Source organism: Ranitomeya variabilis, chromosome 2, assembly GCF_051348905.1.
Source record: "Ranitomeya variabilis isolate aRanVar5 chromosome 2, aRanVar5.hap1, whole genome shotgun sequence".
Taxonomy (NCBI): domain Eukaryota; kingdom Metazoa; phylum Chordata; class Amphibia; order Anura; family Dendrobatidae; genus Ranitomeya; species Ranitomeya variabilis.
The window spans coordinates 57357543-57375178 of record NC_135233.1 but is presented as its reverse complement, the minus strand read 5'-3'; the positions used below and the strand labels follow the sequence as shown (position 1 = coordinate 57375178).

Genomic DNA, 17636 nt, shown 5'->3' with positions numbered 1-17636 from the left:
ACAATGGCTGACTGTCATCAAGGCTTTCCTCTTCCTCTGGTGCAGACGCCTGATCCTTTATGTGCGTCAAACTTTGCATCAGCAGACGCATTAGGGGGATGCTCATGCTTATTACGGCGTTGTCTGCACTAACCAGCTGTGTGCATTCCTCAAAACACTGAAGGACTTGACACATGTCTTGTATCTTGGACCACTGCACACCTGACAACTCCATGTCTGCCATCCTACTGCCTGCCCGTGTATGTGTATCCTCCCACAAAAACATAACAGCCCGCCTCTGTTGGCACAGTCTCTGAAGCATGTGCAGTGTTGAGTTCCACCTTGTTGCAACGTCTATGATTAGGTGATGCTGGGGAAGGTTCAAAGACCGCTGATAGGTCTGCATACGGCTGGAGTGTACAGGCGAACGTCGGATATGTGAGCAAAGTCCACGCACTTTGAGGAGCAGGTCGGAGAACCCAGGATAAGTTTTCAATAAGCACTGCACCACCAGGTTTAAGGTGTGAGCCAGGCAAGGAATGTGTTTCAGTTGGGAAAGGGAGATGGCAGCCATGAAATTCCTTCCGTTATCACTCACTACCTTGCCTGCCTCAAGATCTACTGTGCCCAGCCACGACTGCGTTTCTTGTTGCAAGAACTCGGACAGAACTTCCGCGGTGTGTCTGTTGTCGCCCAAATACTTCATAGCCAATACAGCCTGCTGACGCTTGCCAGTAGCTGGCCCATAATGGGACAACTGGTGTGCAACAGTGTCATCTGCCGATGGAGTGGTTGGCCGACTGCGGTCTGTGGAAGAGCTGTAGCTTCTGCAGGAGGACGAGGAGGAGGAGGGGGTGCGAACGCCTACAGCCAACTGTTTCCTAGACCGTGGGCTAGGCACAACTGTCCCGAAATTGATGTCCCCTGTGGACCCTGCATCTACCACATTCACCCAGTGTGCCGTGATGGACACATAATGTCCCTGGACATGCCTACTGGTCCATGCATCTGTAGTCAGGTGCACCTTTGTACTCACAGATTGCCTGGGTGCATGGACGATGCGCTGTTTAACATGCTGGTGCAGGGCTGGGATGGCTTTTCTTGAAAAAAAGTGTCGACTGGGTAGCTCGTATCGTGGTTCAGCGTACTCCATCAGGGCTTTGAAAGCTTCGCTTTCAACTAACCGGTAGGGCATCATCTCTAACGAGATTAGTCTAGCTATGTGGGCGTTAAAACCCTGTGTATGCGGATGCGAGGATAAGTACTTCCTTTTCCTAACCAGAGTCTCATGTAGTGTGAGCTGAACTGGAGAGATGGAGAACATGGAACTTGCGGGTGTGCCGGTGGACATGGCAGACTGAGAGACGGTTGGAGACGGTATTGTTTCCGCCGGTGCCCTAGATGCAATATTTCCTCCTACAAAACTGGTGATTCCCTGACCCTGACTGCTTTTGGCTGGCAAAGAAACCTGCACAGATACTGCCGGTGGTGCGGAAAATGGTGGCCTTACAGTGACGGAAGGGATGTTGCGTTGCTGACTAGCTTCATTGGCCGAGGGTGCTACAACCTTAAGGGACGTTTGGTAGTTAGTCCAGGCTTGAAAATGCATGGTGGTTAAGTGTCTATGCATGCAACTAGTATTGAGACTTTTCAGATTCTGACCTCTGCTTAAGCTAGTTGAACATTTTTGACAGATGACTTTGCGCTGATCAATTGGATGTTGTTTAAAAAAATGCCAGACTGCACTCTTCCTAGCATTGGATCCCTTTTCAGGGATTGCAGACTGAGCTTTAACCGGATGGCCACGCTGTCCTCCAACAGGTTTTGGATTTGACACACGTTTTGGGCCAGATACGGGCCCGGCAGATGGAACCTGTTGCGATGTTGATGCCTGCTGCGGCCCCTCCTCCACCTCCGCTTTTGAACTACTGCCGCCTGCACTCTGTTCCCCCAATGGCTGCCAATCGGGGTCAACAACTGGGTCATCTATTACCTCCTCTTCGAGCTCGTGTGCAACTTCATCTGTGTCACCGTGTCGGTCGGTGGTATAGCGTTCGTGGCGGGGCAACATAGTCTCATCAGGGTCTGATTGCGGATCAGTACCCTGAGAGGGCAATGTTGTGGTCTGAGTCAAAGGAGCAGCATAGTACTCTGGCTGTGGCTGTGCATCAGTGCACTCCATGTCAGAATCTACTTGTAATGGGCATGGCCTGTTAAGTTTTTCACTTTCTAAGCCAGGGACGGTATGTGTAAAGAGCTCCATGGAGTAACCCGTTGTGTCGCCTGCTGCATCCTTCTCTCTTGTTGTTGTTTTTGCTGAAGAGGACAAGGAAGCGACTTGTCCCTGACCGTGAACATCCACAAGCGACGCGCTGCTTTTACATTTACCAGTTTCAGAAGAGGAGGCAAAAGAGCTAGAGGCTGAGTCTGCAATGTAAGCCAAAACTTGCTGTTGCTGCTCCGGCTTTAAAAGCGGTTTTCCTACTCCCAGAAAAGAGAGCTTTCGAGGCCTTGTGTAGCCAGACGACGAAACTGGCTCCACAGCTCCAGACTTAGGTGGAATATTTTTATCCCCACGCCCACCTGATGCTCCACTACCACTACCATCATTACCAGCTGACAATGAACGCCCACGGCCACGACCTCTTGCACCAGACTTCCTCATTGTTTTAAAAACGTAACCAAAGTAACTTTATTTGTTGCTGTCAAACAACTTACACGGTGAGCTATAACTTCAGTATGATTTCAATATCCCTTAACAGGTTGTTGAGACCACAAGGAAAATCAGGCACAATGTTACACACACTGTTTTCTGTGGCACCAAATCACAGAGATGCCACACACGCAGGACTGTCACTCAAGCACAAATGTCAATATTAATCTCACACCTTTTTTTTTTTTTTTTTTTCTCAGGGAGACTTTAGAAACCAAATAAGATCAAATGATTTCTTTCAGGGACAATTTAGAAACCAAATACTAAAAAAATAAAAAGACTTTCTAGGGCCCACTGAGTGAGAGATGGCACACACAGGAGTCAGGAGTGGCACACAAGCCCTGAGGCCAATATTAATCTCCCACTGATTGATGTTTTATTTTTTTTTCTGGTAGATTTTAGAACCCAAATCAAGCAAAAAAATAAATAGGCTTTCTATGGCCCACTGAGTGAGAGATAGCACACACAGGAGTCAGGAGTGGCACACAAGCCCTGAGGCCAATATTAATCTCCCACTGATTGATGTTTTATTTTTTTTTCTGGTAGATTTTAGAACCCAAATCAAGCAAAAAAATAAACAGGCTTTCTATGGCCCACTGAGTGAGAGATGGCACACACAGGAGTCAGGAGTGGCACACAAGCCCTGAGGCCAATATTAATCTCCCACTGATTGATGTTTTTTTTTTTTTTCAGGTAGATTTTAGAACTCAAATCAAGCAAAAAAATAAATAGGCTTTCTATGGCCCACTGAGTGAGAGATAGCACACACAGGAGTCAGGAGTGGCACACAAGTCCTGAGGCCAATATTAATCTCCCACTGATTGATGTTTTATTTTTTTTTCTGGTAGATTTTAGAACCCAAATCAAGCAAAAAAATAAATAGGCTTTCTATGGCCCACTGAGTGAGAGATGGCACAGACAGGAGTCAGGAGTGGCACACAAGCCCTGACTGAGGCCAATATTTTTCTCCCACTGATTGATGTAGTGATTTTTTTAAAGGTAGATTTTAGAACCCAAATCAAGCAAAAAAATAAATAGGCTTTCTATGGCCCACAATTTGAGATAGAGAGGTGGCACACCCAGGAGTCAAGACTGGCACACAAGCTGAAAGGGCAATATTAATCTCCCACTGTTTTTTTAATTTTTTTTTTTTTTCAGGGAGACTTTAGAAACCAAATAATAATAATAATAATAAAAAAAGGCTTTCTATGGCCCACTGAGTGAGAGATGGCACACACAGGAGTCTGGAGTGGCACACAAGCCCTGACTGAGGCCAATATTTTTCTACCACTGATTGATGTAGTGTTTTTTTTTCAGGTAGATTTTAGAACCCAAATCATGGAAAAAAATAAATAGGCTTTCTATGGCCCACTCAGTGAGAGATGGCACACACACGGATGGCACTCTAGCAGAAATGCCAATCTTAATCTCCAACAAAAAAGACAAAAAAAACAGGGACTGTCCTACAATTACTATCTCCCTGCAGTAAACTCAGCCAGGTATGGCAGGCAGCAATAAGGAGTGGACTGATGCACAAATTAAATAAAAAGTGTGGACAAACAAAAAAGATAGCTGTGCAGAAAGGAAGGAACAAGAGGATATGTGCTTTGAAAAAAGCAGTTGGTTTCCACAGTGGCGTACACACAGCAATACAGCTATCAGGGAGCCTTCTAGGGCAGCCCAATGAGCTACAGCGCTGAGAGAAAAAATAAAAAAATGTAGCTTCCACTGTCCCTGCACACCGAAGGTGGTGTTGGACAGTGGAAATCGCTACAGCACAAGCGGTTTGGTGGTTTATGGACCCTGCCTAACGCTCTCCCTGCTTGTGACGAAGCGGCAGCAACCTCTCCCTAAGCTCAGATCAGCAGCAGTGAGATGGCGGTCGGCGGGAATGCCCCTTTATAGCCCCTGTGACGCCGCAGACAGCAAGCCAATCACTGCAATGCCCTTCTCTAAGATGGTGGGGACCAGGCACTATGTCATCACCCTGCCCACACTCTGCGTTCACCTTCATTGGCTGAGAAATGGCGCTTTTCGCGTCATTGAAACGCGACTTTGGCGCGAAAGTCGCGTACTGCATGGCCGATGCAACGCTGGGATCGGCTCGGTTTCATGAGACGTCGACTTTGCCAAAAGTCGGCGACTTTTGAAAATGAACGACCCGTTTCGCTCAACCCTAGTCAGGAGGGCTAGACAAGGTGGAGATCAGGAGCTTGGCTTATAAATTATTAGCTAGCAGACAGAAGTCAAGAAGGTTTGCAGCTTAAAACCAGGTGAGGTCTAGACGTCAAAGACCATTGATATCGTCAAGAAATAGCAGTAACATTTTTTGGCAACCGAATGCTCTGACCTCCAGGAGCCCAATGCAGTGGTTCAAAGTGAAACAGTTACTGCCTAGACCAAGAAAAGTCCTGCACAATAGGTCAGCTATCACCGTATACCTGCAAGACTTTGGCTTTGGAGTGGAGAGCAAAGAAATCCAGCTGAAGGGTAGAGGTGAGTAACAATGTAGAATGAAGAAATCTAGATGTGGATAAAAGATTGCACAATAGGGTGATACTCTATGGAGGGTAAGTGCATGGTTAACACTCACCTGGTAGAGTTGTGACAGGCACAACTCTCATGTTGGCATGAAGAAAAAACAGCTGCTGCTGCCCAGTGGCTGGTGGATAGATTCTCCAGGAAATACTGGATCCAGTAGGATAAAACACGTTAGGTGGTCTACGCTTCCTGAGTAATCCAATTCTTCAACAATGATGACAATGTTAATAGATAGTTTTATTAACGTTTCAACACCATGCGGGCGTCTTTATCAAAAGAGAAAATCAAATAGTAGATTACTCCAGCAGTGCAGCCCACCTGATGTGCTTTGTCCAACTCAATCTAACAATGTACTGTAGAATGTACAGTATCTATAGGAAAAATGTCATTGATAACATTTTTTTTGCACTTACTGAATTTATCCTTGCAGCATTTTTTACTTCATTATTTATATATTGACATCAACTAACAGTAATGTGTAATTCTAATACTTTTAAATTAAAAGATATAATTAGATTAACCTATTTTATTGCTATTGCTGTCCTATATTTTCCTCTTCTTTTGCATTAGTTGCATGGATTTTGAAAGGTTAAAGCTTGGCCTCTTACTTTCACAACAGCAATTAAGACTTCTAAGTTTGACACTTGTGAATCATAGCTTTGAGGATTTTCATGTTTGTATGTGTTTTCTTTTTCTTTCTGCAAGCTTCTTAAGCTACGCTTCTTCTGCCTTGGAGATGATTACTATGGGAACATCATGCACAGTATATCGCTTTTTATGTGATATTTCACTAATTACGAAGACTATAAGAAAGGCTGAGACCTGTATAGACTGCCCAAATGTTACAAATTAACTTCATTGGCAACAACTACATGCCTTGTGTTGATAAGAAAATTGCGTAGGCCTGTGAAAAAGCTGTTAACTTTAAGTTAAACTGAAAATAAGAACCAAAGTAGTTATGTGATACCATAGAAAGAAGGGGAATAAAATATTTTCAATAAGGCCAAGAAAGTACATTTAAACCACATGTATTGCTATTTGTCACACACCTGTTCCAACTGCAGTGCTGGCCACTGCTCCCTTCTCCTATGCCTGCCATCCTGTACATTAGTCCATGACAGGTATTACAAGGAGCCAAGTAAACTCCTTTAAAACCATCACCCTAGGTCTTTTATAGTCAATTTAGGTAGAAATAAGAGAATTAATCAGCAAAGTGTTCATCTGCTACAAAAGTATTTTACAAGTTTGCTTCTGCTCAGTTTTAACCTGGAGTCCATCATTTAATCTTCTACTCCTGACTTCCATGCTACAAACCAGCATTGTTTCCAAGCTCATTCCTGCTGTTTGTTTGTTGTTCACATCTATCTCTCAACAGCACACAAGTTACCAACTCTTTGCAACTTTTTACAGTCCTGTTTAATTGACACCAGATTTCTGCATTAAAGATAACACATATATTGAATTTCCAGTTTACAAACAGTACATTGCTGCTATTGACTATTGCCCTGCTGAAAAATACCAGAATCATAGCATGGTAGAGTTGGAAGGGACCTCCTGGGTCATCTGGTCCAACCTACTGCTCAATGCAGGATTCACTAAGTCATCCCAGACAGCCTGTTTGAATACTTCCATTGAAGGATTACTTACCACCTCTCGTAGCAGCCTGTTCCACTCATTGATCACCCACACTGTCAAAAATTTTTTTCTAATTTCTAATCTGCACCTCCTCCCATTCAGTTTCATCCCATTGCTTCTTGTCTTTCCTTGTGCAAATGAGAATAAAGCTGATCCCTCTACAGTGTGATTATGCTTGAGATATTTATAGACAGCTATTAACTAAGTCTTCACTCAGTCTTCTCTTTTACAAGCTAAACATTCCCAAATCCTCATTGTTTGAAGGCAGTTCACCATTCTTGTTGTTCTTCTCTGAGCTTGCTCCAGTTTGTGCTTGTCCATTTTAAAATGTTGTGCCCAGAACTGGACACAGTTGTCCAGATGAAGTCTGACCAAAGAGAAGTAGAGGGGGATAATTACTATACATGATCTAGACTGTATGCTTCTTTTTTTATTCCAACCCAGAACTGTTTGCCTTTTTTGCTGCTGCATCACACTGTTAACTCATGTTCAGTGTGTGATCTATTAGTAAACCCACGTCTTTTTCCCGTGTGCTGTTGCTTAGTCCTATTCCTCCCATTTTGCATAATTTTTTTCATTTTTCATGCACATTTCTCCCTGTTAAAAACCATTCTGTTACTTCCTGCCCACAGTGTTATGATCCCAGTGGCTTAGGATCACAAATCTAACCAGCTAAGTCAGAGATAATAGGACAAGCTCTGGGGATGTGGTAACTGGACTGACCGCAAACCTGATTCTAACCAAACACACTAAAGGTAGCTGTGGAACGTTTCCTGAAATCCTAGAAGTCTCTTCACGGCCTGAGAAACTGACTACCCCTAAAGAGAAGGTAAAGACCTCACTTGCCTCAGAGAAATACCCCAAAGATATAGAAGCCCCCCACAAATAATAACGGTGAGTTAAGAGGAAAAGACAAACGCAGAGATGAAACAGGTTAAGCAAATGAGGCCCGCTAACGCTAGATAGCAGAAAATAGCAAGGGATCTGTGCGGTCAGTAAAAAACCCTATGCAAAAATATCCACGCAGAGAATGCGAGAACCCCCACACCAACTAACGATGTGGGGGGAGCAACTCAGCACCCCAGAGCACCAGCAAGCAGGGAAATCACATATTAGCAAGCTGGACCAAACACATCATATACTAGGACACATCTTGAACACAGATGAGCAAAAATAAGCAAACAAAACTTACCTTCTCTTGGAGAGACTGATAACGGATGTAGACAGGAGCAATCAGAATAGCACTGAATACAACGACAGCAGGCAACCACTGAGAGTCCAAGTGAACTAAATAGGAACCAGCTAACAGATAACGAGACAGCTGATCCAACCTCAGACCTGCAGAATAAACAAAAGAGCCACCAGAGGGAGCCCAAAGACAACACTCACACAGTACCACTTGTGACCACAAGAGGGAGCCCAAAAACAGAGTTCACAACAGTACCCCCCCCTTGAGGAGGGGTCACCGAACCCTCATCAAAACCCCCAGGGTGATCAGGATGAGCCACATGGAAGGCATGAACCAAATCGGCCGCATGAACAACCCAGGAATTATCCTCCTGACCATAGCCCTTCCACTTAACCAAATACTGAAGCCTCCGTCTCGAAATATGAGAATCCAAGATCTTCTCCACCACGTACTCCAATTCGCCCTCAACCAGCACCGGGGCAGGGGGCTCAACAGAAGGAACCACAGGCACCACATACCTCCGCAACAAAGACCTATGGAACACGTTATGAATGGCAAACGACGCTGGGAGGTCCAAACGAAATGACACCGGGTTAAGGATTTCCAAAATCTTATAAGGACCGATGAAGCGAGGCTTGAACTTAGGAGAGGAAACCTTCATAGGAACATACCGAGAAGACAGCCATACCAAATCCCCAACACGAAGTCGGGGACCCACACCGCGACGGCGGTTGGCAAAGAGCTGAGCCTTCTCCTGTGACAACTTCAAATTGTCCACCACATGGTTCCAAATTTGCTGCAACCTATCCACCACAGAATCCACCCCAGGACAGTCAGAAGGCTCAACCTGACCCGAGGAAAAACGAGGATGAAAACCAGAATTGCAGAAAAAAGGCGAAACCAAAGTAGCAGAACTAGCCCGATTATTAAGGGCAAACTCGGCCAACGGCAAAAAAGTCACCCAATCATCCTGATCAGCAGAAACAAAGCATCTTAAATAAGTTTCCAAGGTCTGATTAGTTCGCTCGGTTTGGCCATTCGTCTGAGGATGGAAGGCCGACGAAAAAGACAAATCAATGCCCATCTTAGCACAAAAGATCCGCCAAAATCTGGACACAAACTGGGATCCTCTGTCAGACACAATATTTTGCCGTGCAAGCGAACCACATTCTGAAAAAATAGAGGAACCAAATCGGAGGAGGAAGGCAACTTAGGCAAGGGCACCAAATGGACCATTTTGGAAAAACGATCACACACCACCCAGATGACAGACATTCTCTGAGAGACTGGAAGATCCGAAATAAAATCCATGGAAATGTGCGTCCAAGGCCTCTTCGGGACAGGCAAAGGCAAAAGCAAACCGCTGGCACGAGAACAGCAAGGCTTAGCCCGAGCACAAATCCCACAGGACTGCACAAAGGAACGCACATCCCGCGACAAGGAAGGCCACCAGAAGGACCTAGCCACCAAATCCATGGTACCAAAAATCCCAGGATGGCCTGCCAACACCGAAGAATGAACCTCGGAAATAACTCTGCTGGTCCATCTATCTGGGACAAACAGTCTCTCTGGTGGGCAACGGTCAGGTCTATCCGCCTGAAATTTCTGCAGCACTCGTCGCAAATCTGGGGAAATGGCAGACAATATCACTCCCTCTCTGAGGATACCAGCCGGCTCTGAAACTCCCGGAGAGTCAGGCACAAAACTCCTAGAAAGAGCATCAGCCTTCACGTTCTTCGAACCAGGCAGGTACGAGACCACAAAATCGAAACGGGAGAAAAACAACGACCAACGAGCCTGTCTAGGATTCAGCCGCTTGGCAGACTCGAGATAAATCAGATTTTTGTGATCAGTCAAGACCACCACACGATGCTTAGCTCCCTCGAGCCAATGTCGCCACTCCTCAAATGCCCACTTCATAGCCAACAACTCCCGATTACCAACATCATAATTCCGCTCGGCAGGCGAAAACTTTCTTGAAAAGAAAGCACAAGGCTTCATCACAGAGCAATCAGAACTTCTCTGCGACTAAACAGCCCCTGCTCCAATCTCAGAAGCATCAACCTCGACCTGAAAAGGAAGAGAGACATCAGGCTGACACAAAACTGGAGCCGAAGAAAACCGGCGCTTCAGCTCCCGAAAGGCTTCCACGGCCGCAGGAGACCAATTAGTCACATCAGAACCCTTCTTGGTCAAATCCGTCAAGGGTTTAACCACGCCAGAAAAATTAGCAATGAAGCGACGGTAAAAATTAGCAAAACCCAAGAACTTCTGAAGACTCTTAACAGATGTAGGCTGAGTCCAGTCATGAATAGCCTGGACCTTGACTGGGTCCATCTCAATAGTAGAAGGAGGAAAAATAAAACCCAAAAAGGAAACCTTCTGTACTCCGAAGAGACATTTTGAGCCCTTCACAAATAAGGCATTAGCACGCAGGACCTGAAATACCATCCTGACCTGCTTCACATGGGACTCCCAGTCCTCAGAAAAGACCAAAATGTCATCCAGATACACAATCATAAATTTATCCAGATATTCTCGGAAGATGTCATGCATGAAGGACTGGAACACAGAAGGAGCATTAGAGAGTCCAAAAGGCATCACCAAGTACTCAAAATGGCCTTCGGGCGTATTAAATGCTGTTTTCCATTCATCCCCCTGCTTAATACGCACAAGGTTATACGCATCACGAAGATCTACCTTGGTGAACCAACTGGACCCCTTAATCCGAGCAAACAGATCAGATAATAATGGCAAAGGATACTGAAATTTGACCGTGATTTTATTTATAAGACGATAATCTACACAAAGTCTCAGAGAACCATCCTTCTTGGCCACAAAAAAGAATCCTGCACCAAGAGGGGAGGTGCAAAAAGCACCCCAGAGCACCAGCAAGCAGGGAAATCACATATTAGCAAGCTGGACCAAACACATCATATACTAGGACACATCTTGAACACAGATGAGCAAAAATAAGCAAACAAAACTTACCTTCTCTTGGAGAGACTGATAACGGATGTAGACAGGAGCAATCAGAATAGCACTGAATACAACGACAGCAGGCAACCACTGAGAGTCCAAGTGAACTAAATAGGAACCAGCTAACAGATAATGAGACAGCTGATCCAACCTCAGACCTGCAGAATGACAAAAGAGCCACCAGAGGGAGCCCAAAGACAACACTCACACAGTACCACTTGTGACCACAAGAGGGAGCCCAAAAACAGAGTTCACAACACCACAGTCCCAATATTGTTTAGATCTTTTTTAATCCTCTCTCTCTTCCCAGTATAAGCTATCCCTCCTAACTTTGTGTCCTCAGCAAATTTAATCAGTTTACCCTCAATTCATTTATCTAAATCACTGATAAAGATTTTGAACAACACAGAGCCCAGGACAGAGCCTTGTGGTTCCCCACTTGAGCCATTCTTCCAACTAGATGTGCAGCTATTTATGACCACTCTTTGGGTCCCATCATTAAGTCAGATATGAATACAGATTGCAGTTACTTCTCTGTTACATTGTTGCTATTAACCATTTCCCTACTAGAAGTTGAGTTTCCTGTACTGCCACTGGTCCTATATGAGTCACACCGAGCTGTTTTATCTTTGATATCTGCTCTGTTTGTTGTCTGCCTTGTTGTCTTAAATAAGCTCATTCGAATCTGAGCTGTGCGTCACACTGAAGCCAGGAATTCCCTTTATGGGAGCGCAGGTACTCCAGTGTCAGTTGAACTCTTTGTGAGTGCTCTCTCTCTATTTCTCTCTCTTTCTGTCTCTCTTTCACTCTCGCTCATGTACATCAACCAATTATATGCACATAGTTCCCTCCAGAGACCCAGCAACAGCAACACAGAGGATTTCAGGAGAGCCAACCACTGCAGCACTGAGTATGTCAAGAAAGCCAGACACAGCAGCATAGATTATGTCAGGAGAGCCAGCCACAGCAGCAAAGAAGATGTCAGGAGAGCCAGCTGCAGCAGCACAAAAGATGTCATGCTAGCCAGCCAAAGCAGCACAGAAGATGTCATGAGAGCCTGCCACAGCAGCATGGAGGATGTCAGGTGCATGATATCCCAGTGCTGTGTTATCTGCATTCTTTTAATCAATGCTACATCGGTAGAAAATAGGGGCAGGATTTTCCCACTCTCCCACACTCTTTCCTATCCCCACACTCTCTGTTTTCAATCTGTAGTTAAGTACAGAAATATTTGGACAGAGACACACATTTTGGCATTTTGGCTGTTTTCCAGTACATATACACTTATATAATTAATATGGGCTTAAAGTGCAGACTCTCAGCTTTAATTTGAGGTATTCACATCTTAATTGGAATTATGGTTTAGGAATACCAGATCTTTAATATGTAGCTGACTTTTTTTTTAAAGATAACAAAAGTAATTGGCCAATTATCTCAAAAAGTTTTTAATAGGCTGCATGGGCTATTCCCTTGTCAGTCCATCATCAATTAAGCAGATAAAATGCCTGAAACTGCAATTTAGGGTACTGTCACACAGTGCCATTTTGATCGCTACGACGGCACGATCCGTGACGTCGCAGCGATCGTATGATTATTGCTCCAGCGTCGTAGACTGCGGTCACACGTTGCAATCACGGCGCTGGAGCGATGCCGAAGTCCCCGGGTAACCAGGGTAAACATCGGGTTACTAAGCGCAGGGCCGCGCTTAGTAACCCGATGTTTACCCTGGTTACCAGCGTAAACGTAAAAAAAACAAACAGTACATACTTACATTCCGGTGTCTGTCCCCCGGCGTCTCAGCTTCTCTGCACTGTGTAAGCACAGCGGCCGGAAAGCACAGCGGTGACGTCAGACGTCACCGCTGTGCTCGCTTTCTGGCTGGCCGGCGCTCACAGTGCAGAGAAGCTGAGACGCCGGAGGACAGACACCAGAATGTAAGTATGTACTGTTTGGTTTTTTTACGTTTACGCTGGTAACCACGGTAAACATCGGGTTACTAAGCGCGGCCCTGCGCTTAGTTACCCGATGTTTACCCTGGTTACAAGCGAACACATCGCTGGATCGCTGTCACACACAACGATCCAGCGATGTCAGCGGGTGATCAAGCGACGAAAAAAAGTTCCAAACGATCTGCTACGACGTACGATTCTCAGCAGGATCCCTGATCGCTGCTGCGTGTCAGACACTGCGATATCGTAACGATATCGCTAGAACGTCACGAATCGTACCGTCGTAGCGATCAAAATGGTACTGTGTGACAGTACCCTTACATTTGGAAGCTGTTGCTGTGAACACACAACATGCAGCCAAAGGAGCACTCAATGGAAAAGAAAGAGACCATAAATAGTCAGAAAAAAAGAAATCCATCAGAGAGAGAGCAGAAATGTTAGAAGTGGCAAAATCAACAGTTTTGTACATTCTGAAAAAAAGAGCGCACTGATGAGTTTGGGAACTCAAAAAGATCTGAATGTCCACTGAAGACAAAAGTGGTTGTTGAAGAAAAACCCTTTCACAACAAACACCCAAGTGAAGAACACTCTCCAGGAAGTAGGTGCTTCAGTATCTAATATCTAAGTATACCAGAAAGAGAAGACTTCAGTAGCGCAAATAAAGAGGGTTCAATCTGCCTTAAAAATAGAAAGGAGGAGTGGGTCAAAAAGACCCAAAAAACGACCAACAGAGTTCAAGAGATAGCAAAATATCAAAAAACCTTTATTAATAAAACGGTAGCAACCAGGTAGGGTAATGGCGCAGCATGGCATACAGAGACACTGCACAGTCGTGTAAAATACCAAGGGCGCACGGAGCCGGGGAATCAAAAACGCCTATATACTAAAGTAAATCACCATAGAAAACCATGCCTTCCCCCTACAGGAGGAGAGATAATAGGGTATATACATATCTAAATAGAAAAGCATGGGTGCACTTTCAACAAACAGATGAATATATGAACGAGGGCCACATAGATCATAAAGATATACCTTTGTAGGAGATACAATAACTGCAGACTACATGGTCCTAATATTAAATCACAAGAATTACATATTCATCTGTATGGCTTATGACAGGTCACTGATCCATCAGTGACCTGCCCCTATTTTACATACTGCATATCTTATTGTCATAAGCCATACAGATGAATATGTAAGCAGAGCACCACATGAAGACCCCGCCACAGGCTGCCCCAGAGCACGAGAATCTCATTAACTTAAACTACAAATAAAGATTAAACAACAACCACAAGACGGATTTCATCACCACTGGTATCATTTTATTCAGTAAGATGGCACCGGCCTGACACTGTCTGTAGCTTACCCAGCATAATCCTGCTGACAGGTTCCCTTTAAATCAAAATAGTGGCCTGCAGAGCCCAAATCAAGAAGATTCTGTAACTGTCCAAATATTTCAAGACCTAAATGTAATTTTACTGAAGAGGGGAGTCCTATACAGAGTCTCATCACAAAATAAGAAAAGTATTTATCCAATCAAGCTGGCTCCCCTATGTACCCTTCATATAACCCCATGACCAAGTAAGTCCCCATTTTTTTGTTGCTAACACTGCAATTTCACTGGTTAAAAAGAATTCCTGCAGCTGCCACCCAATAGCCATTGATGTGCGATCAACCAGGCCAGGCCCCCCAACTTCTGTTTTCTCATCTACATATTTTCCAATACAATTAGAACAATTCCCTACCACCTTATTTGTTAACACTGGAGAAGAGAGTCTTGCAAAGGTACTTCCCACCCAGTAGTCATTGAAGTGAAGGGGACTTGGCCCCCTCTATCCCATTTCCCCTCCTTAACAACCTTTCCAAGACCCTTAGAACAATTCCCCACCAAGTAGTTTGCTAATAATGCAGTTCCTCTAGAAAGTGAGTAATTGTAAAGATGCTCCACACAATTATTGTTTTTATGTATTATGCTTTGTTTATTATATTCCACAGCACGTTACAGACATTATCATCACTGTCCCCATTGGGGCTCACAATCTAAATTCCCTATCAGTATGTGTTTGGAGTGTGGGAGGAAATCGGAGAACCCAGAGGAAACCCAAGCAAACATGGGGAGAACATACAAACTCCTTGCAGATTGGAACCCAGGACCCCAATAGCTAATCATAGGGGATCAACCAGGTATGTGATGCCTTTCTCTAAACTTATGACTATATGACTTCCCCTGATGGAGCTGAGCTTGACACAGCGATACGCGTGGGGTCGGTTCCCAGACTCATAGTGGGGCATTTTTACACCCTTGCCCCCATTTCAGCACGCCTTCTTCATGTGATGCATTTTATGCACATGCAGGTATCATCTTGGCATTTCTCTGTCATCTTTTTGGAGGTGCTTCCTCCTCCATTATCATCTTGCACTTTCACCTGCATCTCAGCCTGCGATTTTTTTCTATATCCTAGGGATCATATCTAGGCACAGTCTTCTATGCCTTTCTCTATTTTCATTGAAGACCGCTTGATTGTCTCTGGCCATCTGCTTTGTGTTAGAGTATTATCTCTACCAGTTCTTTTGAGATAATCCCTTTACTGTTGATTGGCTGTTTTTGCTTTATACCACAGGGATAACCTTAATTGTATACTTTATGGGTATGTGCTGCCATTTTATGCATATCTAGAGATGTAACTACTTACTTTGTGTGGATTTACATTTATTTTTTTCAATTGTATTGATTCTCTCTGCATTTAATGCTCCCACTCAACGGGAGGTACTAGGGTCTGGGTAACCTTGTCTTTGTTTATTTTAATTGTTTTTAATTTCATTCTGTCTGTGTTCAGTTATCTAATAAAATTATCATTTTGCACTTGATTACCCCTCATTATCATCCTTGTGAGTGTGCACTGTTATGCAGGTAGCTTTTCTCCCCCTTTTCTCTTTCTCTAAACTTATTACCTCTACACTCTTTTCAAAACCATTAGTCTAATTCCTCACCCTGTAATTTGCGAGCATTGCAATTCCTCTAGAAAAGCGAGAATTCTTACAGGTGCTTGCCACACAATACCCAATGATGTGGAATCAATCAGAGCTGAATTCTCTATCATCATATGTGTGGCCATTATACCCCCTGAAGAACCCCCGTTATTCTCAGGGGGGAAATGCGTCGGGCATTGCTTGGGCATTGTTTTGGAAAGTCGCTAACTCTGACTAGAGCTTGACTGGAGCCTTAAATGTGGCATGGAATTCCTGGCTATGGTGTACTACAGCAAATAGATGAGTACAAAAAATGTGTGATCAACTGCACTGTGCACTATATTGTTTTTACAGATAGATGATTGTATCATTGCATTGTGTACTTTATTTGCTATTTTTGTCCTATTATGGATTATGACTACCTTGGAATCCCTTCATTGCCATTGCCATTGGAACAACGTTATTTGATTATTGCATCCTATTTACCCGTATTTATCTCTTCATTTAGGGTAATTTTCTTTAAGGGATGTTGATGTCATTAGGTAGCCATTCATATAAATCAACATTTTGAGATGATAATAGCTGACATTTAGTTAACATCATTTTGTATATATTTTTTCTTCTTTTTTCTTCTTTTCACACGGGTATTTGGGGTGTATTGGGACATTTTTTTTTCCCCACTGTCGGGACTTTTAGGGATATCAGGGTGAGCCATTGAGGAGTGGGGGTGCGTACCACAGAAGCTTAGGGTGCCAACCTCCACTGTCAGGTAGGGCCCAGTATAGTGATTACCTAGGACATCTCCTGTTGTGAATTAGACTTTTTTGGCTCCCTCTTGTGGTCACTAGTGATATGACTCTGGGATTGTCTTTCCTCAGTTTGGCACCCACCTGGGTCGTTAGTCCAGGGGTGTTGCTATATAAACTTCCTGGTTTCTCAGTCCAGTGCCTGGCATCGTTGTAATCAGTTCCTTTCTGTTTGCTCCTGTCTGCTGGTCTTGGATCTTGCAAAATTAAGCTAAGTCCTGCTTCCTTGTTTTTTGGTTATTTGCTTTGCCCTTATTTTTTGTCCAGCTTGTACTAAATGTGATTCCTGATTTTGCTGGAAGCTCTAGGGGGCTGGTGTTCTCCCCCCGGGCCGTTAGACGGTTCGGGGGTTCTTGAATATCCAGCGTGGAAATTTTGATAGGGTTTTTGCTGACCATATAAGTCATCTTACTATATTCTGCTATTAGTCAGTGGGCCTCTCTTTGCTAAATATCTAGTTCATTCTTACGTTTGTCTTTTCTCCTTACCTCTCCGTTATTATTTGTTGGGGGCTTGTATCCAACTTTTGGGGTCTTTTCTCTGGAGGCAAGAAAGGTCTATCTTTTCCCTTCTAGGGTTAGTTAGTTCTCCGGCTGGCGCGAGACGTCTAGAACAAACGTAGGCACGTTCCCCGGCTGCTGCTATTTGTGGTGCTAGGATTAGATATATGGTCAGCCCAGTTACCACTGCCCTATGAGCTGGTTTTTTGTGTTTGCAGACTTGGTATGTACTTTTGAGACCCTCTGCCATTGGGGTCATAACAGTATGCCAGGCCAAGGTTGAATGTTTAATGCATTGCAGAAGTGGGATTACAAGAAAGGAAAATCTGAGTTTTTTTTTTTTTTTATTTCCTCTCTTTTTTCCTCCCCTTTACC

The 17636-nt window shown here is 44.2% G+C and overlaps 1 protein-coding gene across 1 annotated transcript in view; it reads left to right on the top strand.

The window, feature by feature from the left end:
* FSHR (follicle stimulating hormone receptor) overlaps positions 1-17636 on the top strand; it is a 489167-nt gene that overhangs the window by 459778 nt on the left and 11753 nt on the right. The window contains exon 11 of the mRNA XM_077282458.1: positions 14981-15169. Within this exon, the coding sequence (XP_077138573.1) occupies positions 14981-15151 (171 nt within the window). The 3' untranslated portion in view covers positions 15152-15169. The remainder of the gene's footprint in view (positions 1-14980; positions 15170-17636) is intronic.